This window comes from Corythoichthys intestinalis, chromosome 6, assembly GCF_030265065.1.
Source record: "Corythoichthys intestinalis isolate RoL2023-P3 chromosome 6, ASM3026506v1, whole genome shotgun sequence".
Taxonomy (NCBI): Eukaryota; Metazoa; Chordata; class Actinopteri; order Syngnathiformes; family Syngnathidae; genus Corythoichthys; species Corythoichthys intestinalis.
Genome location: NC_080400.1, coordinates 5,238,290 through 5,256,189, shown reverse-complemented (window position 1 = coordinate 5,256,189; position 17,900 = coordinate 5,238,290). Strand labels below are relative to the sequence as shown.

General features: G+C 39.6%; 1 protein-coding gene across 1 annotated transcript in view; it reads right to left on the bottom strand.

Moving 5' to 3' along the window:
* The window catches only part of foxo1a (forkhead box O1 a), a 91,368-nt gene extending 74,046 nt beyond the window's left edge, over positions 1-17,322 (bottom strand). Inside the window, exon 1 of the mRNA XM_057838080.1 lies at positions 16,260-17,322. Coding sequence (XP_057694063.1) covers positions 16,260-16,838 — 579 coding nt within the window. The 5' untranslated portion in view covers positions 16,839-17,322. The remainder of the gene's footprint in view (positions 1-16,259) is intronic.
* Positions 17,323-17,900: the final 578 nt, after the last annotated feature.

Genomic DNA, 17,900 nt, shown 5'->3' with positions numbered 1-17,900 from the left:
GTAAATGACCCCAGAGTGGCTCAACATGTGAAGGAAGTGTCCCGTAAGTACCCAAAAATGAACAAGAAACTGACCCAGGCATGTAAATGGCCCAAAACAGAACACCCAGAATCAACAAGAAGTGACCAGGGAATGCCCCAAAATAAACAGGAATTGACCAATGAACAGGAAAATTAACAAGGAAATGACCTGTAAGTGGCCCAAAATCAACTAGAAATGATCTAAAACATATTTAGTGACCCCAGAATATCAAAAAACCAAAGTTAACAGGAAGTGACCTGAAGTATCCAAAAACTTAACAACGTAGTGACCCGGGAATACCCAAAAATCAACAGGAAGTGAACCAAAATGCACAGTATGCCCTGGGAATGCCCCTATATTATCACAAAGTAATGCAAAATCAACAGGAAACGACCTGCAAGAGGCCCAAATCCAACAGAACACCCAGAATCAACAGGAAGTGCCCTGGGAATGCCCCAATTTAAACAGGAATTGACCAATGAACAGGAAACGACCATGAAATTCCCCAAACTGTAACAGAAGACCAAAAATCAACAAGAAGTGACCTGTATTTACCCAAAAATTAACAACGAAGTGACCCGGGAATGCCCAAAAATCAACAGGAAGTGAACAAAAATGCACAGTACGCCCCCAGTATTTTTATGATCCCTATGGATTTTTTCAGTAGCAAAATTAGGGGGAAAAGCATATGAATCACACGTTTTCATCATAAAATGACAAACATTTTTTTATTAGCATACAGATGCTAACGTCCGGCTTCCCGAGCAGAGTCAGCGAGTGCGTGCTAACGACCGTTGGTCAGCGAACCCGTTTGGAACGGCGTGTTTGTCCACAGTTTGTTTTGAGGCGTGGGAGGGTGTGTTTACCCCGAGTGAAGTGAGGAATGCAGGGTCGGGAGTGCGTCGTGTACAGAGGGAACGCCGCCATCGATCCACGCAATCACATCAAAGCACGCGTGGTCAATATTTGCGCAGTCACACCGAGAAAGTACAACTGAAGTACTAGTACGAGTGCATACGTGGACCCCCGCTGAGCAAATGGCTCAAAAACAGCCGCTTGTAGTAAGTGGAAATTTTTTTAACAAGGAAAACATGAAGCTTGTCCCCCCCCCCAAAAAAAACAAAATCCATAAATAAGCCGCTTCTTATGAAAAGAGAATGAAAGTAGTGGAAAATACCATGGATCCATCCATTGTCTACTGCTTGATCTGAGCTTTAGCAGGGAAGCCCAGACTTCCCTCCCCTCAGCCACTTCAACCAATTCCTCCGGTGGGATCCCAAGGTGTTCCCAGGCCAGCCAAGAGACATAGTCTCTCCGGCGTGTCCTGGGTCATCCCCGGGGCCTCCCGTTGGCGGGACACGTGTAACGGAATTGTCGTGGCGCACGGGTTCGCGTCCCGGCCTAGTCAGAGGAAGGAGTGGAAAAGCGGGGCGGTGCTGACTAGACATGTGCCGGTTACCGGTTTCACGGTTTACCGTGGTGTGAAAACGTCGCGGTTTCAAAACCTCTGAAATTTTCCGTCATACCTTAGTACGGTATTCGCTATTTTTCATGTGCCAAAATGCAGCCGAAGTGGCTTGGTGCGGCAGCGCTCACCCTTCCCGTTTGTTGCCGTGAGTGTCAGTGACGCTATTCTGCTAAACAGCCAGCAAACCCAAAAACACACCCTCCAAACACAAGGCGTACTTTTCTTCAATTTATTGAGCTCTCAAATCGTGGTGAAATATACAAATGAAAACATTTAAAACGTTGTACAATTCGATTTTTCCACCTGTGATTAGATTCAACAGGATAGCAGTAGCACCATTAAAAAGTTCGCCAAAAACAAAACACACATTTTCCTTTCAAATTCAATATACAAACTAACTTAAACTTACAAAGACGAATGTTAGGGTAGGCTAAGCTGGGAGAGCAGCTTCGTCGAGGTTTTATGTCTCACAGCCGCTGAGTGAGAAACAAGCTTGAATGAAGGGGGAAAGAAAAAGGATCGCGTCAAAGATCGCTAATTGAGAAAGGAGGTCTCACTCCTCGCTTTTTTTTTTTTTTTAGATGAAATCTTTCCTCAACAATATTTACATTTTAACTAGGGCTGTCAAACGATTAAAATTTTTAATCGAGTTAATTACAGCTTAAAAATTAATTAATCGTAATTAATCGCAATTCAAACCATTTATAAAATATGCCATATTTTTCTGTAAATTATATATATATTCTGTAAAATGTTGGAATGGAAAGATAAGACACAAGATGGATATATATATAACAAGTATTTGATACACTGCCATATTGGCAGTGTATCAAATACTTGTTCTCCCCACTGTACATTCAACATACGGTACATAAGGACTGTAGTGGGCATTTCACTCGACTGTCATTTAAATTTGTCTATGCTGTCCTTACTCCGAAGCGTCTACTTTTTCCAAAGCTAGACAGCTAGTGAACGACGCCTTAATAATCAGACTTCTTCCTTTTTCATCTGATTTATTAATAAAATGGCCTCAAACCATTGTCCTCTTTAGACCGTCGTAAAACTACAACAACAACAAAAAGTACACAAGCATTGCATTAGCAACAACGTTAGCTTAGCACGCTATACAGGTTCACTAAACATAAACAAAAAGCGTCTCATACAAAAAATAGAACATTTCGCTTACTAACATAATATGTACATTCTTTACAACAACCATACTTACGGACAAATCTTGTCCAAGGATCATATAAGCACAACATTATAACGTAGGCGTCAGCCCGAGACGTCGTGCAGCCATATTGAACTTGCAAGAAAAAAATAAACCATGTCGCAAAGCGACCACAAGAGTTCGCTGTTAGACAGCACAAAAAGCCTTGCTGTAAAACTTACCAAAAGGCAGAAGACTGAGCGGGACATGTGCATCAAATATTTTAACGTGATTAATTTAAAAAATTAATTACCGCGCGTTAACGCGATAATTTTGACAGCCCTAATTTTAACTACTTTATAAAACTAATTTATACATTTTTAACTAACTTATTAACTTATGAATTCTTTGTTCTTTTTAACACAAAGGCATGGCATCATGTAGACCAGAGTTGACACAGTGGCTGAAAATGGCGAAACTTCACTTGAGCTCCCCCCCTCAAAAAAAGTCATACAGTATATATTTTTATTTAGAAGTGTTTTTACTTTTTTATAGCAATTATTTTGTTCTTACTCTAATATTGAGCAACTTGAGCTGTGGCTGTGGGTATAGTCTAGGTTCTACTTATTTTAATTTTATATAAAATATTTGTTATTTTTTGTTAATTTATTTATTTTCACATTATATTCATGTTCCAATTTGCAAATATATTTTGAAAAAAAATCCTGTTCAATGGAAACATTTTTTTTTTAATTTTTTTAAACCCATACATCTCAAAATTTTGGAGCTATAATTGCAATACCGTGATACCGTGAAACCGCGGTATTTTTGCTCACGGTTATCGTACCGTCAAAATCTCATACCGGCACATGCCTAGTGCTGACACATCGGCTACAATGGTGCCGTGCCCCGGATCGGCAGAGAAGGTTTCGGGGCGTGAGTGTAACGGGTACACGCAGGTCCGTTGCGGAGCGTGGAAACCTCCCTGGCGATTCCTTCATGTAGGGACACTGACGGCGGTGCCGTTGGCCCTAGCTTAATGGCGCAGTGGTTAGCGTCCCTACCTGCCGAGTGGAATTGTCGTAGCGCGTGGGTTCGTGTCCCGGCCTGCGGGGCCGCTGGAGGAGCTGGTTGAAATGACTGGGGAGAGGGAAGTCTGGAGCCTGCTAAAGTTGCTGCCCCCCCGAGCCGACCCCGGGAGAAGATGATGGATGGATGGATGGCAGTCCTTTAGGTGAGCGTAAACCCATAGCCACACCTCAACATTATTACCATCAGAACAAAAATAATTGAATTATTTTCCAGAAAAAGCACGTGTATAAGACTCGTATCATGTTTACTTTATACTAGTGCTGCAACGATTAATCGATTAACTCGAGTATTTGATTAGAAAAAAATATTCGAATTAAATTTTGTTGCTTCGAGTATTCGTTTAATTAAAGTGGCGCTGTAATGGTTTATTTTGAACACTTTTTTATATTTAATTGTATTGATTCGGGTGGATACACTGCCCTCTGGTCTGCCTCATTTGACATGGCTGAACTGCTCCCTGTTAAGACCAATGTAAGCAAAGTTTTTGTTTGGGCTGATATTTTTTTTAATACATTCGTGATTTAGTTTATAGGTATATTTAGCAGTTTTTTGCGGGAATATGAGTCTGAACCATTTGTCAAGAGCATTGTAAAAAAAAAAAAAAAAAAAAGTTAGCATTTTATAGCATTTGGGCTAGCGGACGTTTGCTATGTAAGTTAGCCAATTGTTCTTTTGTTGTACATTGATCCTCGTTTATCTATTTTTTATACCGTTTGAGGCTCATCCCAGGTATTTTAATTTTTCATGTTCCTTTTCCGATTACTCGATTATTCGAACTAACTAGTTCATTGATTAATCGACTACTAAAGTAATCGATAGCTGCAGCCTTACTTTATACACACACTCTTTCTCAACACAGACGGTTGCCAGAGAGGGAAAAAAACACATTTTACCAACGCTAGACACACTAAACATGCTAGAGTTATTCGCGATTCGGCCGTGGAAGATTCGAGAAGGATTCATAAACATCCAAATCCCGATTATTGAATTATACCAGGTAAAGCAGAACTAAAACAGTCAGCGCAGTCTTCGGGACGCAATGAGGAACAGACCGAGAGTAAGTATCATGTACAACTCATGCCGCTTGTTAAAAGAAAAAAAAAAAAAAAAAAAAACAATAACACCCAGGGGTGAAAGTGGTTAGAATTTCTTGCCGGAACTCCCCAATGTGAAGGTTGCCACGGAGCCAGAAATTGTATTTATTCATTTATTTATTTTGAGGGGGGGGGGGGGGGGGGCGTCAATACTACTGAAATGCAAAGAAAACTGTTTAGGTCAGTTATTTCTATAACACATACAAAAACCTATTTTCATTCAAAATTGTATTTTTTCAATGATTTGCAAAATAAAGGTTAACAAAAACAGCTATAAGCCCAACCTCCATCTCCTAATTTTTATTTTCCCTCACTTCCTCACACACTAAATGCCAAATCTCAATTTTAACTACTTAAGAACATAGGATGTATATTAAAATTGAAGTTAATGTAAACATTTACTTTTTGTTGTGTTTTTGAATAATAAAGATATTAGACCCCAATCTCATTGATAAGCCGCTTGATTGTTTTTCAGCGAAAACGTGCCAAATATTGCCAACAATCGTCCTGCTTTGTCAGTGTTGTATCAGTAAACCAGTGAGCATTGTTAGCATGCTCATTGCAAATAACTCCACATCATTGCAAAGGAAGTAATACTGTGAGCAGCAAAAATAAAAACTGTCCTTCTGTCCAAGGACTCTCTTTTTTTCTTTTATTCAGTTTTGTTTTTTTTGGTCAAAGTTTTTGGCATATTGTCCTCATGAGTGAATGTTTGTAATCAATTTTAATTTGTTATTATTTACTGATTTTATTACATTTTTCTGTATCAAATGGTCAAAAATGTACCTTGAGTGTATTTTTTACAGTTTGGATGTGACTTTTTTTTTTTTAATTCAGGCAAACTGATGCGCGTCAAGTCTTCTCTGTTACAAACAAAACAATGTTAATAAAGTTATACTTTATTATAAGTTGATCTATGTTACTTTTTTTCTTTATTAGAAAAAAAGGACACAATGTTAGGCAGATGCGTATTTATAATAGTAATTTTAAAGACAAATGATACTATTTACAGTGGTGGCAGAGAGTTTGGGGGGGGGGGGCGCGAAACATTTACGTCTTCCATGGGGGGGGCGTAACAAAATAATTGAGAAGCACTGTCCTAACCATTGTGTACACCTGGAAATCTCTTCAGATTTCAGCCAAAGCAAGCAATGTTTTTTCTCATATTTTCCACCGGCCTAATCTGATTGACGGGAGCCAATCTGACAGGCCCACATTAGTCGGGAGCTTTTTGTAAACAGCCGGGTCAAACGGATGAATGGCGAACAGCGTGGTGTGAATTCCGCCTCATTAATGACACGGGAGGAGGGGGGGCCTTCCAGCTTCCCGTGATGAAGTCCCCTCTCCTCATCAAATTTATGAGTGGACAGCATTCAAGCCCTCTGTGTCGGTCAAGCCCCTCAACCAAGGGTGTAGGTTTGCACTGGACGGTAGGGTCATAACTAGAGATGTCCCGATCCGATACTTGGATCGGATCGAACGCAGATATGGGCAAAAAAATGCGCATCAGTATCAGATCGGCCGACACGGAAAAAAATCCGATCCAGACTTCCAATCCCGTTTTTTTTTTCAAGTCCGGTCCGGGTTTTCCAGTGCACCGATATACATAATCCATTCCAATTTTTGCTTCGGTTTCCCTAAAATGCGGTCTGCATTTTACAGCACATCTTCAACAAACTACATTACCGTCTCCCAATTTACCGAGAGACTTGATCGGTAAAAATGTCGGCTGTGTGGGATCATTTCACCTTAAAGGACGACAAAGACGAAGAGGCGGAGTGCAACATATGCCACAATAAAGTCAAGCGTACTGTAAGAACTTTCAATACAACCAACCTAATCAAGCATTTAACTAAATACAACCAAAAACAATATAAGGAGTATGTTGAGAAAACCGAAGACAAAAAGAAAGGTCCTACGCAACTAGCACTGGCAGAAACTTTTGCTATGCGTGACAAACTGGCACTCGACAGTCCCAAAGCCCAGGGAATAACAAGAGTCATTGCCGAAGAATTCATTCTGGATGAAGAGCCATTATCTCTCGTGAGTAAAGACACACCATCAAACACTTAGAACCACGGTACAACATGCCCAGCCGTCATTATATCCTTGAGCGATTCAGCCGTGGAAGATTCGAGAACGATTCACAAACATCCAAATTCCGATTATTGAAATATGTCGAGTAAAGCGGAACTAATACACAGTGCGGTCTTCGGGGCGCAACGAGAAACGGACCGCATTGCGTCCCGAGAGTAAACATCATGCTTGTCGTAGACCCGGGTAATGCCAATGCTCAACTCATGCCGCTGGATAAAAAACACAAGAATACCTGACTGCTGCTGACAGCCGCTATAAACTACGTCAACATCGTTTAACTGTAGATAATAGATATCATATGTATATAGAACTAGATGCAAAACGACAGACTCGTCTGTGTCAGCAATATTGAAGTATGGAAAACTAGATGCGTTAGTAAACGGCCGCCATCTTAAAGCAGGAGACTTCCCTAGTAGGCTGTTGTGAACCTCCCAAGCGAACCTAATTAACTTTTTATCTAAAATACTCCTAAATCGACTTGAATCTATCTTCAAAACAGTTTTAAAACTTTCACATGTCGAAAGTAGACAGAAGGGAAATTATGGAATAACGGGAGCAATTTTAACAACTTTAACAGTTGATTCGCAAAATTAAATGAATTGAATGTAGTTCAAAGATGCTGATACATAATGGGGACTTGAGTATTTTATTTACTGTTTTAAAATGTTATCTTGACACTGAAATAGTCGTTTATCTAAACCTGAGAGGCTTTTTATACAATTATTGTAACTAATGCACGAAAAATTAAAAGCATCTAATGGCTTGGGGGGGGGGGGGGGGTTGTGGGATTTTCCTCTGAGGTTGTTTGTGTGTTTTGCTTTTTTAAGGCAGTTTACAATATGATTTGCACGTTTTACTGACTGCCATTTCTGTTTGTTATTTATAATGTTTTGAATTTGTCACTGAATAAATAGGTCAGTTTCTTGTTACAAAATGTTGTGTGTTATTCAAACTCACCTAATTCAGCTGGCTAGTTGTTATCAAGAGTACTAAAAATCTTTTCAACACGAGTCTGACAACTAAGTAAGGACGCTAAATAACTTTAAACTTTAACACATGCTCAGATAAGCCAGTATCGGTATCGGCCAGTATCGGTATCGGATCGGAAGTGCAAAAACCTGGATTGGGACATCCCTACTGCTGAGCTCCCGAGTGAAGAGTGGTCAAGGTGGAAATAATATTTTTTGTGACTAAATGTGCATAAGTGGAAGTTTCTCCCCTTTTTGGTACTTTTATACACGTATCCTAGCTACCACGCGTTACAATGTACAAGACATGGATTACACAAGGTGTGCTCTTTGGCCTGTACTGTATGTAAAGCAAACAACAGCTCTGGATGTTAACAATCTACATAATTATATTGGGATAAGTTTGAAAACGCAGTATGCCTACCTTGAATATCTGCTAATAAAAGCCAACAGCATACACTCTCGCTCCCAATTGGAGTTCCCAACAGCATACGCTCTCTCTCTCTCTCTGTTGTCATTGAGACTTTTGCCCAACTTTTGTCTTATCAGGTATTTGCTGCACACGTTTTTCCCTGAACCTCGTCTTGTGAACGACCAACAGTGCTGTCCTGCTCCTCACTTTTCAGATCCGGTTCAAATAGGAAGGGTAGAACCGACGACATGTTGGGAAAGCTAACGAGTGACACGCTGGAATTTCGGCAACGGGCCCGGTGACATCACGCACTGCGACGTAACAAGAATGGCGACCTATCACTTAAAATAATTTTACAAACTTTATTAAAACAAAAACATTAAGAGGGGTTTTAATATCAAATTATTATAACTAGGGCTGTCAAAATTATCGTGTTAACAGGCGGTAATCAATTTTTTAAATTAATCACGTTAAAATATTTGACGCAATTAACGCAAAAATGCCCCGCTCAAACAGATTAAAATGACAGCACAGTGAAATGTGTACTTGTGTTTTTTGGAGTTTTGGCGCCCTCAGCTGGCGCTTGGGTGCGACTGATTTTAAAGGCTTCAGCACGCATGAGCATTGTGTAAGTAATTATTGACATCAACAATGGCGGGCTACTAGTTTATTTTTTGATTGAAAATTTTACAAATTTTATTAAAACGAAAACATGAAGAGGGGTTTTAATATAAAATTTCTATAACTTGTTCTAACATTTATCTTTTAAGAATTACAAGTCTTTCTATCCATGGATCGCTTTAACAGAATGTTAATAAAGGTAATGCCATCTTGTTGGTTTATTGTTATAATAAAGAGATACAGTACTTATGTACCGTATGTTGAATGGATATATCCATCTTGTGTCTTATCTTTCCATTCCAACAATAATTTACAAAAAAAATGTGGCATATTTTATAGATGGTTTGAATTGCGTTTATTTGTGATTAATTACGATTAATTCATTTTTAAGCTGTAATTAACTCGATTAAAAATTTTAATCGTTTGACACCCCTAATTATAACTCCGACTAACATTTATCTTTTAAGAATTACTTGTCTCGAAAATAGAGGATCCCTTTAAGAGTTATTCAGATAACTATAGCATAAAGAACATTCTAACAAGTTTACCAAACCATCAGTGTCACTCCAAAACACCAAAATAACATGTGAAATGATATCATAATGTGTTAATAATTTCACACATAAGTCGCTCCTGAATATAAGTCGCACCACCAGCCAAACTATGGAAAAAAAATGCGACTTATAGTCCGAGAAATACGGTATGTTAATATAACTAATGTTCAAATATTGCAATTTAAATTTGCTAATAAAATCCAGATATTTATTCTGGAAGTTTTCAAAATGTTTTAGTAGTTTTTGAAAACAAAGATCTGAATCGAACGGTTTATCACCTGAACTAATACACATTAAAGGATAAGTCAATAACAGTTTTATTTTGTTTATCACGTGAACCAATACACATTAAAGTCAATACAGATTTATTTTGCATTGATCATTTAGCCTATCAACTAATCAGGTTCATATTCAAGAGAAATGTAGCCCTGACCCCCGTTCACTCACTCTGTTCTGTCATATTAATGTCCCGTACCCAACAAAAAGTGGACATGTAGGTTATGCTGTTATATCGTCCATACCAATGTTGAGACCAAACCTACGCCTTTGCCCTCAACCCTCCCCCAAGTCCAGTCTGAGCCGTTGCTGCGTCCCGTGACGGCTTCTTTTTCATCCGGCTTTATTCACTTTGCGAGAATCAGCTCGAAATCATGTGTTTGTGTCGATCCGGAGAGCGATCAGATGACTGTCGTGCGTGGCTAGCGAACATAAAGTGACACTAATGACGAAACCGTTTCAGGGTGAGAAGAACCACGAGCAAATAACGTTTGGCCCTAATTTACTTTCAAGAGTACTGCAAAATGCAATTTACCGTATGTCAAGAAATTTCGGGGGATCTGTGGTATAGGCATAGGCGGAGTTTGACTTTTGTGGCAGGCGGGGCAAAACATGTTGATGACCCCGAAACGCAGTGTCAGCAATAAAATGAACTTACAAGATACAGTCATGTGAAAACAATTAGGACACCCCATTAAATTCAGTTCTTTATCAAGAAATGCTCACATACACTGTGGCAAATAAGTATTTAGTCAACCACCAATTGTGCAAGTTCTCCTACTTGAAAAGATTAGAGAGGCCTGTAATTGTCAACATGGGGAAACCTCAACCATGAGAGACACAATGTCGAGAAAAAAAAAAACAGAAAATCACATTGTTTGATTTTTAAGGAATTTATTTCCAAATTAGAATGGAAAATAAGTATTTGGTCACCTACAAACAATCAAGATTTCTGGCTGTCAAAGAGGTCTAACTTCTTCTTACGAGGTCTAACGAGGCTCCACTCATTACCTGTATTAATGGCACCTGTTTTAACTCATTATCGGTATAAAAGACACCTGTCCACAACCCTCAGTCAGTCACACTCCAAACTCCACTGTGGCCAAGACCAAAGAGCTGTGGAAGGACACCAGAGAGAAAATTGTAGACCTGCACCAGGCTGGGAAGACTGAATCTGCAATAGGTAAAACGCTTGGTGTAAAGAATTCAACTGTGGGAGCAATTATTAGAAAATGGAAGACATACAAGACCACTGATAATCTCCCTCGATCTGGGGCTCCATGTAAAATCTCACCCCGTGGCGTCAAAATGATAACAAGAACGGTGAGCAAAAATCCCAGAACCACACAGGGAGACCTAGTGAATGACCTACAGAGAGCTGGGACCACAGTAACAAAGGCTACTATCAGTAACACAATGCGCCGCCGAGGACTCAAATCCGGCACTGCCAGACGTGTCCCCCTGCTGAAGCCAGTACATGTCCAGACCCATCTGCGGTTCGCTAGAAAGCATTTGGATGATCCAGAAGAGGACTGGGAGAATGTCTTATGGTCAGATGAAACCAAAATTTAACTCTTTGGTAGAAACACAGGTTCTCGTGTTTGGAGGAGAAAGAATACTGATTTGCATCCGAAGAACACCTTAGCCACTGTGAAGCACGGGGGTGGAAACATTATGCTTTGGGGCTGTTTTTCTGCAAAGGGACCAGGACGACTGATCTGTGTAGAGCAGTGGTCTCCAAACTATTCCACATAGGGCTGCAGTGGGTGCAGGATTTCATTACAACAGAACAAGACCACACCTTTTCACCAATCTGGTGTTTTATAATCGTAATCAGTTGAGTGCAGTCAGGTGCTGCTTGTTTTAGTACAAACCACATTGGTAAAAAGGTCTGTGCTTGATCGGTATGAACAAAAACCAGGACCCACGCGGCCCTCAAGGACCGGTTTGGAGACCCCTGGTGTAAAGGAAAGAATGATTGTGCCCATGTATCAAGAGATTTTGAGTGAAAATCTCCTTCCATCAGCGAGGTCATTGAAGATGAGACGTGGCTGGGTCTTTCAGCATGACAATGATCCCAAACACACAGCCAGGGCAACAAAGGAGTTGCTTCGTAAGAAGCATTTCAAGGTCCTGGAGTGGCCTAGTTAGTCTCCAGATCTCAACCCCATAGAAAATCTGTGGAGGGAGTTGAAAGTCCGTGTTGCCTAACGACAGCCCCAAAACATCACTGCTCTAGAGGAGATCCGCAGGGAGGAATGGGCCAAAATACCAGCAACAGTGTGTGAAAAGCTTGGGAAGAGTTACAGAAAATGTTTGGCCACCGTTATTGCCGACTAAGGGTACATAACAAAGTATTGAGATGAACTTTTGGTATTGACTAAATACTTATTTTCCACCATGATTTGCAAATAAATTCTTTAAAAATCAAACAATGTGATTTTTTAGTTTTTTTCTTCCACATTCTCTCTCTCATGGTTGACGTTTACCCATGTTGATGAATATTTTCAAGTGGGAGAACTAGCACAATTAGTGGTTGACTAACTACTTATTTGCCCCATTGTATGTAAAAAAAATAATTAATCAGGATTATTATAAGGGAACCACTTGGAATTTTTTGATGCCGCTGCTCATGGAGACTCATATATGGCTAAGGTAGGTGCCTGTTTTGGTTTTAGGTCGGTAGCAGCTTTGGTTTTGAAAATATTTGAATTTGAAGTTTTTGAAACTAGGCCCCCTACGGATCGGTACCGAGCACAATCAACTGATAGTGAAGTCTATATGCATTATACTAGGGCTGTCCCAAACGACTAATTTTCTCCCGATTAATCAGCCGACTATTTTTACGATTAGTCGACTAATCTTATAATTTGAAAAAATATATATATATTTTTTTTTTTTTCACAAATTTAGCAATGAATTTTTTTGGGGACGCTTATCAATTCACAAAAACATTTTGTAAATTCTTTTTTAAAGTACAAATAAACAGATAAATAACAATAATAAATCACAATAAACAATGAGTTCAAATGCTGATTGAATTAACTTGTGCAAAAGAATGGAATGTAAACAGATTCAGAACACTGACTTCACCTTTCCAACATGATTCAAAACAATTCTTAAAAAAATACCTAGCATCAATATTATAGTATATTGTAGTACTATATATAATAGTATTATAATAATTATTCATTGCCAATCAGAATTTTCATAACGGGTGTCATTTTAAAGGTATTCTTAGTGTAGAATCTGAAGTATGTGGGATTAACTCTAGAAATCGTTATTTATATTATATGTCGAACATGACATGCTTTTATTTTGAAATGTTCGCCGGAAGTACGTTCGCGAAATCGCTAATTTAAGCTTTACACTCCGCAAAAAAGCACTATGTCATTGCATGTGGTGTCAGTAATAGATTTTTTTTTCCTTTTGCAAATGCTGTTAACCAGTGATTTTTCATGTTTGAAGTGTCACCTTTTGACTGCAAGTTTTGGAGAAGGCTGCCTGTTTTATAGAGAACACCGGCTAAAGTAGGTCGTCTTTTTTCCCCCATTCACCTCAATGTAGCAATGCTAACGTATATACTGGACTGTCTCAGAAAATTAGAATACACAATATTCTAATTTTCTGAGACAGTCCTGTATATTGTTCTATGTAAAGGACGTCAGCCAAGGTCGGCCCCCCACATTTTTACCACGCCAAATCTGGTCCCCTTTGCAAAAAGTTTGGACACCCCTGCTTTAAATGGTGGATTAATGTACAGGACTGTCTCAGAAAATTAGAATATTGTGTATTCTAATTTTCTGAGACAGTCCAGTAGTGTTTAATAATGATGTGTTTTTTTTTTATTTTGTAAGTCTGAACTTTAATTCTACAGCGTGTTGATGAGAGAAAAGAACTTGGAGTCTCATATGCCATCAGCACGCACGCACAAGTGTGCGCATGCACGCGCGCGCGCAGCGATAAGACACAGCCGTGAAAATGACCGCCCTCATTTTATTTACCATGCGATACAATGACTCATTGCATATCGCGACAGGCTTAGCAACTTCAATTAAACATGTCATTTGTTAGTTAGATGGACTTACAATCTCCTGTCGTTATCATTCACGGCCGACGTGCAGCCAAGCTTGGCATTGAAGAGACAGGACACAACAGTGTACACTCCTTTGTTTCTTTAAAAATAAGTCAATGTTTTGGACTCTGGTGCGCTTTTTTTTTGGCTTTGTGCCGCTTTTCCCGCTTGCATATCAAGCGTCTGACATTCTGATCCTTCCACGCATATATATTTTTTTAACCCTTCATTAACCGTCGACGGGATGTTGTGCTCGTCGACGGATTTACGCCATCGACGACGTCGACTAGTCGGGACAGCTCTACATTATACTTATGTTCCAATTTGCTAATAAGTTCTGAAACATTAAAATCCTGTTCAGTGGAAAAAAGTTTTTTAATTTTTTTATTTTTTTTAACCCATATACCTTTTCCAAAATAACATATTTTAGAGCTGTATTTGCAATACCATGAAACCGTGATATTTTGGCTTCATACCGTCAGAATCTCATACCGGCACATGCATATTTATACTTTCAAGGGTAGTGCAATATGAAATTTGCCCCATGCATGACAAAAGAAAAATGACATGTGGTCGCGCAAAAAACTAATCCCTGAGTACAAGGGTGTACGTTTGGGCTCATCATTGGTAGGGACAATATAACAGCATAACCTGCATGTACACCTTTTGCTGGGGATAGACATTAATAAGACCAAACAGATTGGGTGAAGGGGGGTCAGGGCTACATTTCTCACCAATATGACACAAATTAATTGATAGGCTAACTGATCATTGCAAAATAAATCTGTATTGAGTTATACCAGTGCTTCTCAATTATTTTCTATTACGCCCTCATAGGACTATGCGCTCATGCGCTGGTCCTCATGAGAAATGCAGTCTTCAACAAACTACCGCTTTTGTCCACCAGCGTTGCAAAAATTGACCAAAACTGAAAAGTTACCAAGTGTTGCTTTAAGACCACATTAACAAAATAAAAATAAATTTGGGTAGAAGGGGGTAAACCTCGGTTCACTACATTTCTCACAGTTAAATAACCGTTAACAGCAGAAAACACATACAAAAGTGGAGGACACTTTTCACTAAGCAGCTTCCTACTCGAGTTTTGCAAGTTATCAAATTCACACAGTTTAACCTTATGCAAACTCTGATGCAGGTTGTAGCAAAATTTCAGTAGCAAAATTAGTGGTGTGTTCCCCAACTCCATTACATTGACGTCTTTTTACTAGGGCTGTCAAACGATTAAAATTTTTAATCGAGTTAATTACAGCTTAAAAATTAATTCATCGTAATGAATTGCAATTCAAACCATCAATAAAATACGCCATATTTTTCTGTAAACTATTGTTGGAATGGAGAGATAAGACACAAGACGGATATATACAGTCAACATACGGTACATAAGTACTGTATTTGTTTATTATAACAATTAATCAACAAATGGCATTAACATTATTAACATTCTCCTAAAGCGATCCATGGATAGAAAAACTAGTAGTGCTTAAAAGATAAATGTTAGTACATATTACAGAAACTTTATATTAAAACCCCTCTTAATGTTTTTGTTTTATTAAAATTTGTAAAAGTTTCAATCCAAAAATAAACTAGTAGCTCACCATTGTTGATGTCAATAATTACACCATGCTCACGCCCCAAACCCATAAAATCATTTGGACCCAAGCGCCAGCAGAGGGCGCCAAACAACAAAAAACAAGCGGACATTACACTGCTGTCATTTTAATCTGTTTGAGCGGGGCATGTGCGTTAATTGCGTCAAATATTTTAACGTAATTAATTTTTAAAAATAATTACTGCCCGTTAACACCATAATTTTGACAGCCCTACTTTTTCCATTACTTACATTGGCTGCTGCTGGCTGAAAAAAAAAACTTCTAATATCACTCCTCTTTGAAGGGGGCGGGGAGGCGACATGTATTTTCAGTGTGTGTGTGGGGGAGAGGGGGTCAAGTCATCAGCCAATCAAACGTGAGTTTGAGGGGGGGGGGGGATGGACTAGCACAGTGAACAAGTAAAAAAGAGGTCAATATAAGTCTGAACATAATGAAAATAATTCACTTAATAATGGTAGGGTCATTTGTATCCTTACAACATATGGGAAGGCAACCTAAATTAGCTATATAAGTGAACACATTATAACATGCAAATAAGGTTGCTTAAAAGTTGGTGGGGACAATTTGAGCATCTTGAAAAGTTGGTAGTGTTATGACCCTATGCAAATACGCCCTTGCCTGAGTATCAATTCAAATTAAAAACAAATACTTTTCATTTTCTAAAGTTAGTCGAAACTGTTCACTTTTCCAGCAATTCAATTACGTGTCCGATTCAGTTGCGTCAAAAGTTCCAGAACCCGCACGCAAGCGCTTGTCAACTCCATCCTTCCCAACCGTGCGCCCTCCCGAGAGGTCGGTCATACCTTCCATCCAGCCGAGCTGTTGCTGTCTCCCTTGTCTTTGAAATAAGGCACGCTCTTCACCATCCAGTCGTAAATCTGCGACAGGGTGAGTCTGCTCTCCGGAGAGCTCTCGATGGCTTTGGTGATGAGATCCGCGTACGACATATTCCCCCAGGCGTTCCTCCGGGATGAGCTGCTCTTCCTCTGGGCGGCGGCGGCCGCTGCTGCTGCGGCAGCCGAGGAAGGTGAGCCGGTTGCCGGCGTGGAGAGCAGGGCCACCTGCTGCTGCTGCTGGAGCGGCGGATTCGAGTGATGCTGCTGCTGATGATGCTGCGGCTGCTGGTGGACGCACGTCTCCTGACACTGAAAATCGGCGCACAAGTCCTCGTTCTCTTCCAAGAGGCTGAGATTGCTGATGAACTCGCCGCCGGCGGGCTCCTGCTTAACGGACGGCACCGGCGACGACGTGTTGGAGTCGCCCGGGTTGACGACGAACTCCGGCCGGGGCAGCGGCCAAGTGCAGGAGCGGGGTCGGGCCAGCGGCTCGAAGTCCGGGTCGATGTCCACCAAGTGGGGCTGGTGCTGGGCCGCTTCCGCCATGGTGGTCGACAGGAGAACCGGACGGAGTCTTAACTATAAAAGTCCTCCCTCGCCTTTAAAAAAAAGGACGTCAACAAACTGCGGGAGCGCCGCATAAAAAAGTAAGGCAACTTTTAGCTTTACATCCCCAAAACGCTTGAAAATGTCAAAGTGTTGAAAAAGTAGTCGAGAAAGGGAGAAAAAAAGAGGGTGGTGGAAGCGCGCGTCTATGTTCCGTGCCGCCTGTTGACTCTACGCGTTGTGCAGCATGTGAGCGCTTTTACTGGAACTGGCGTTTGGCACATGGACACGCCTACGTTAGATTGACAGATGTGGTAAGCCAATGAGTGGCAACTGGGACTTTGTTAGGGGGAGGGGCAGGAAGGGAAAAAGGAGGGGAAAGAGGACCTGTTTTCATTCTTTGGCCTAGTAAACAGAAGAGGGCACCCAAAGTTTGCTCCAAACAATGAATTCCTCTCATGTTTACATACTTCAAAGGGAGCTTTTTTCAAAACTGAACTGCAGCTTTCAAGTGCAATATTTTCCACATGAATATATATATATATATATATATATATATATATATATATATATATATATATATATATATATATATATATATATATATATATATATATATGTTAGGACTGTCAAACGATTAATCGAGTTAATTACAGCTTAAAAATTAATTAATCGTAATTAATCGCAATTAATCGCAATTCAAACCATCTATAAAATATGCCATATTTTTCTGTAAATTATTGTTGGAATGGAAAGATAAGACAAGATGGATATATACATTCAACATACGGTACATAAGGACTGTATTTCTTTATTATAACAATAAATCAACAAGGTGGCATTAACATTATTAACATTCTGTTAAAGTGATCCATGGATAGAATGACTTGTAGTTCTTAAAAGATGAATATTAGTACAAGTTATAGAAATGTTATATTAAAACGCCTCTTAATGTTTTCGTTTTAATAAAATTTGTAAAATTTTCAATCAAAAAATAAACTAGTAGCCCTATTCTGTCCTCAATGTGTGTGAGTACACAAATTGACAGATAGCGAACATAAG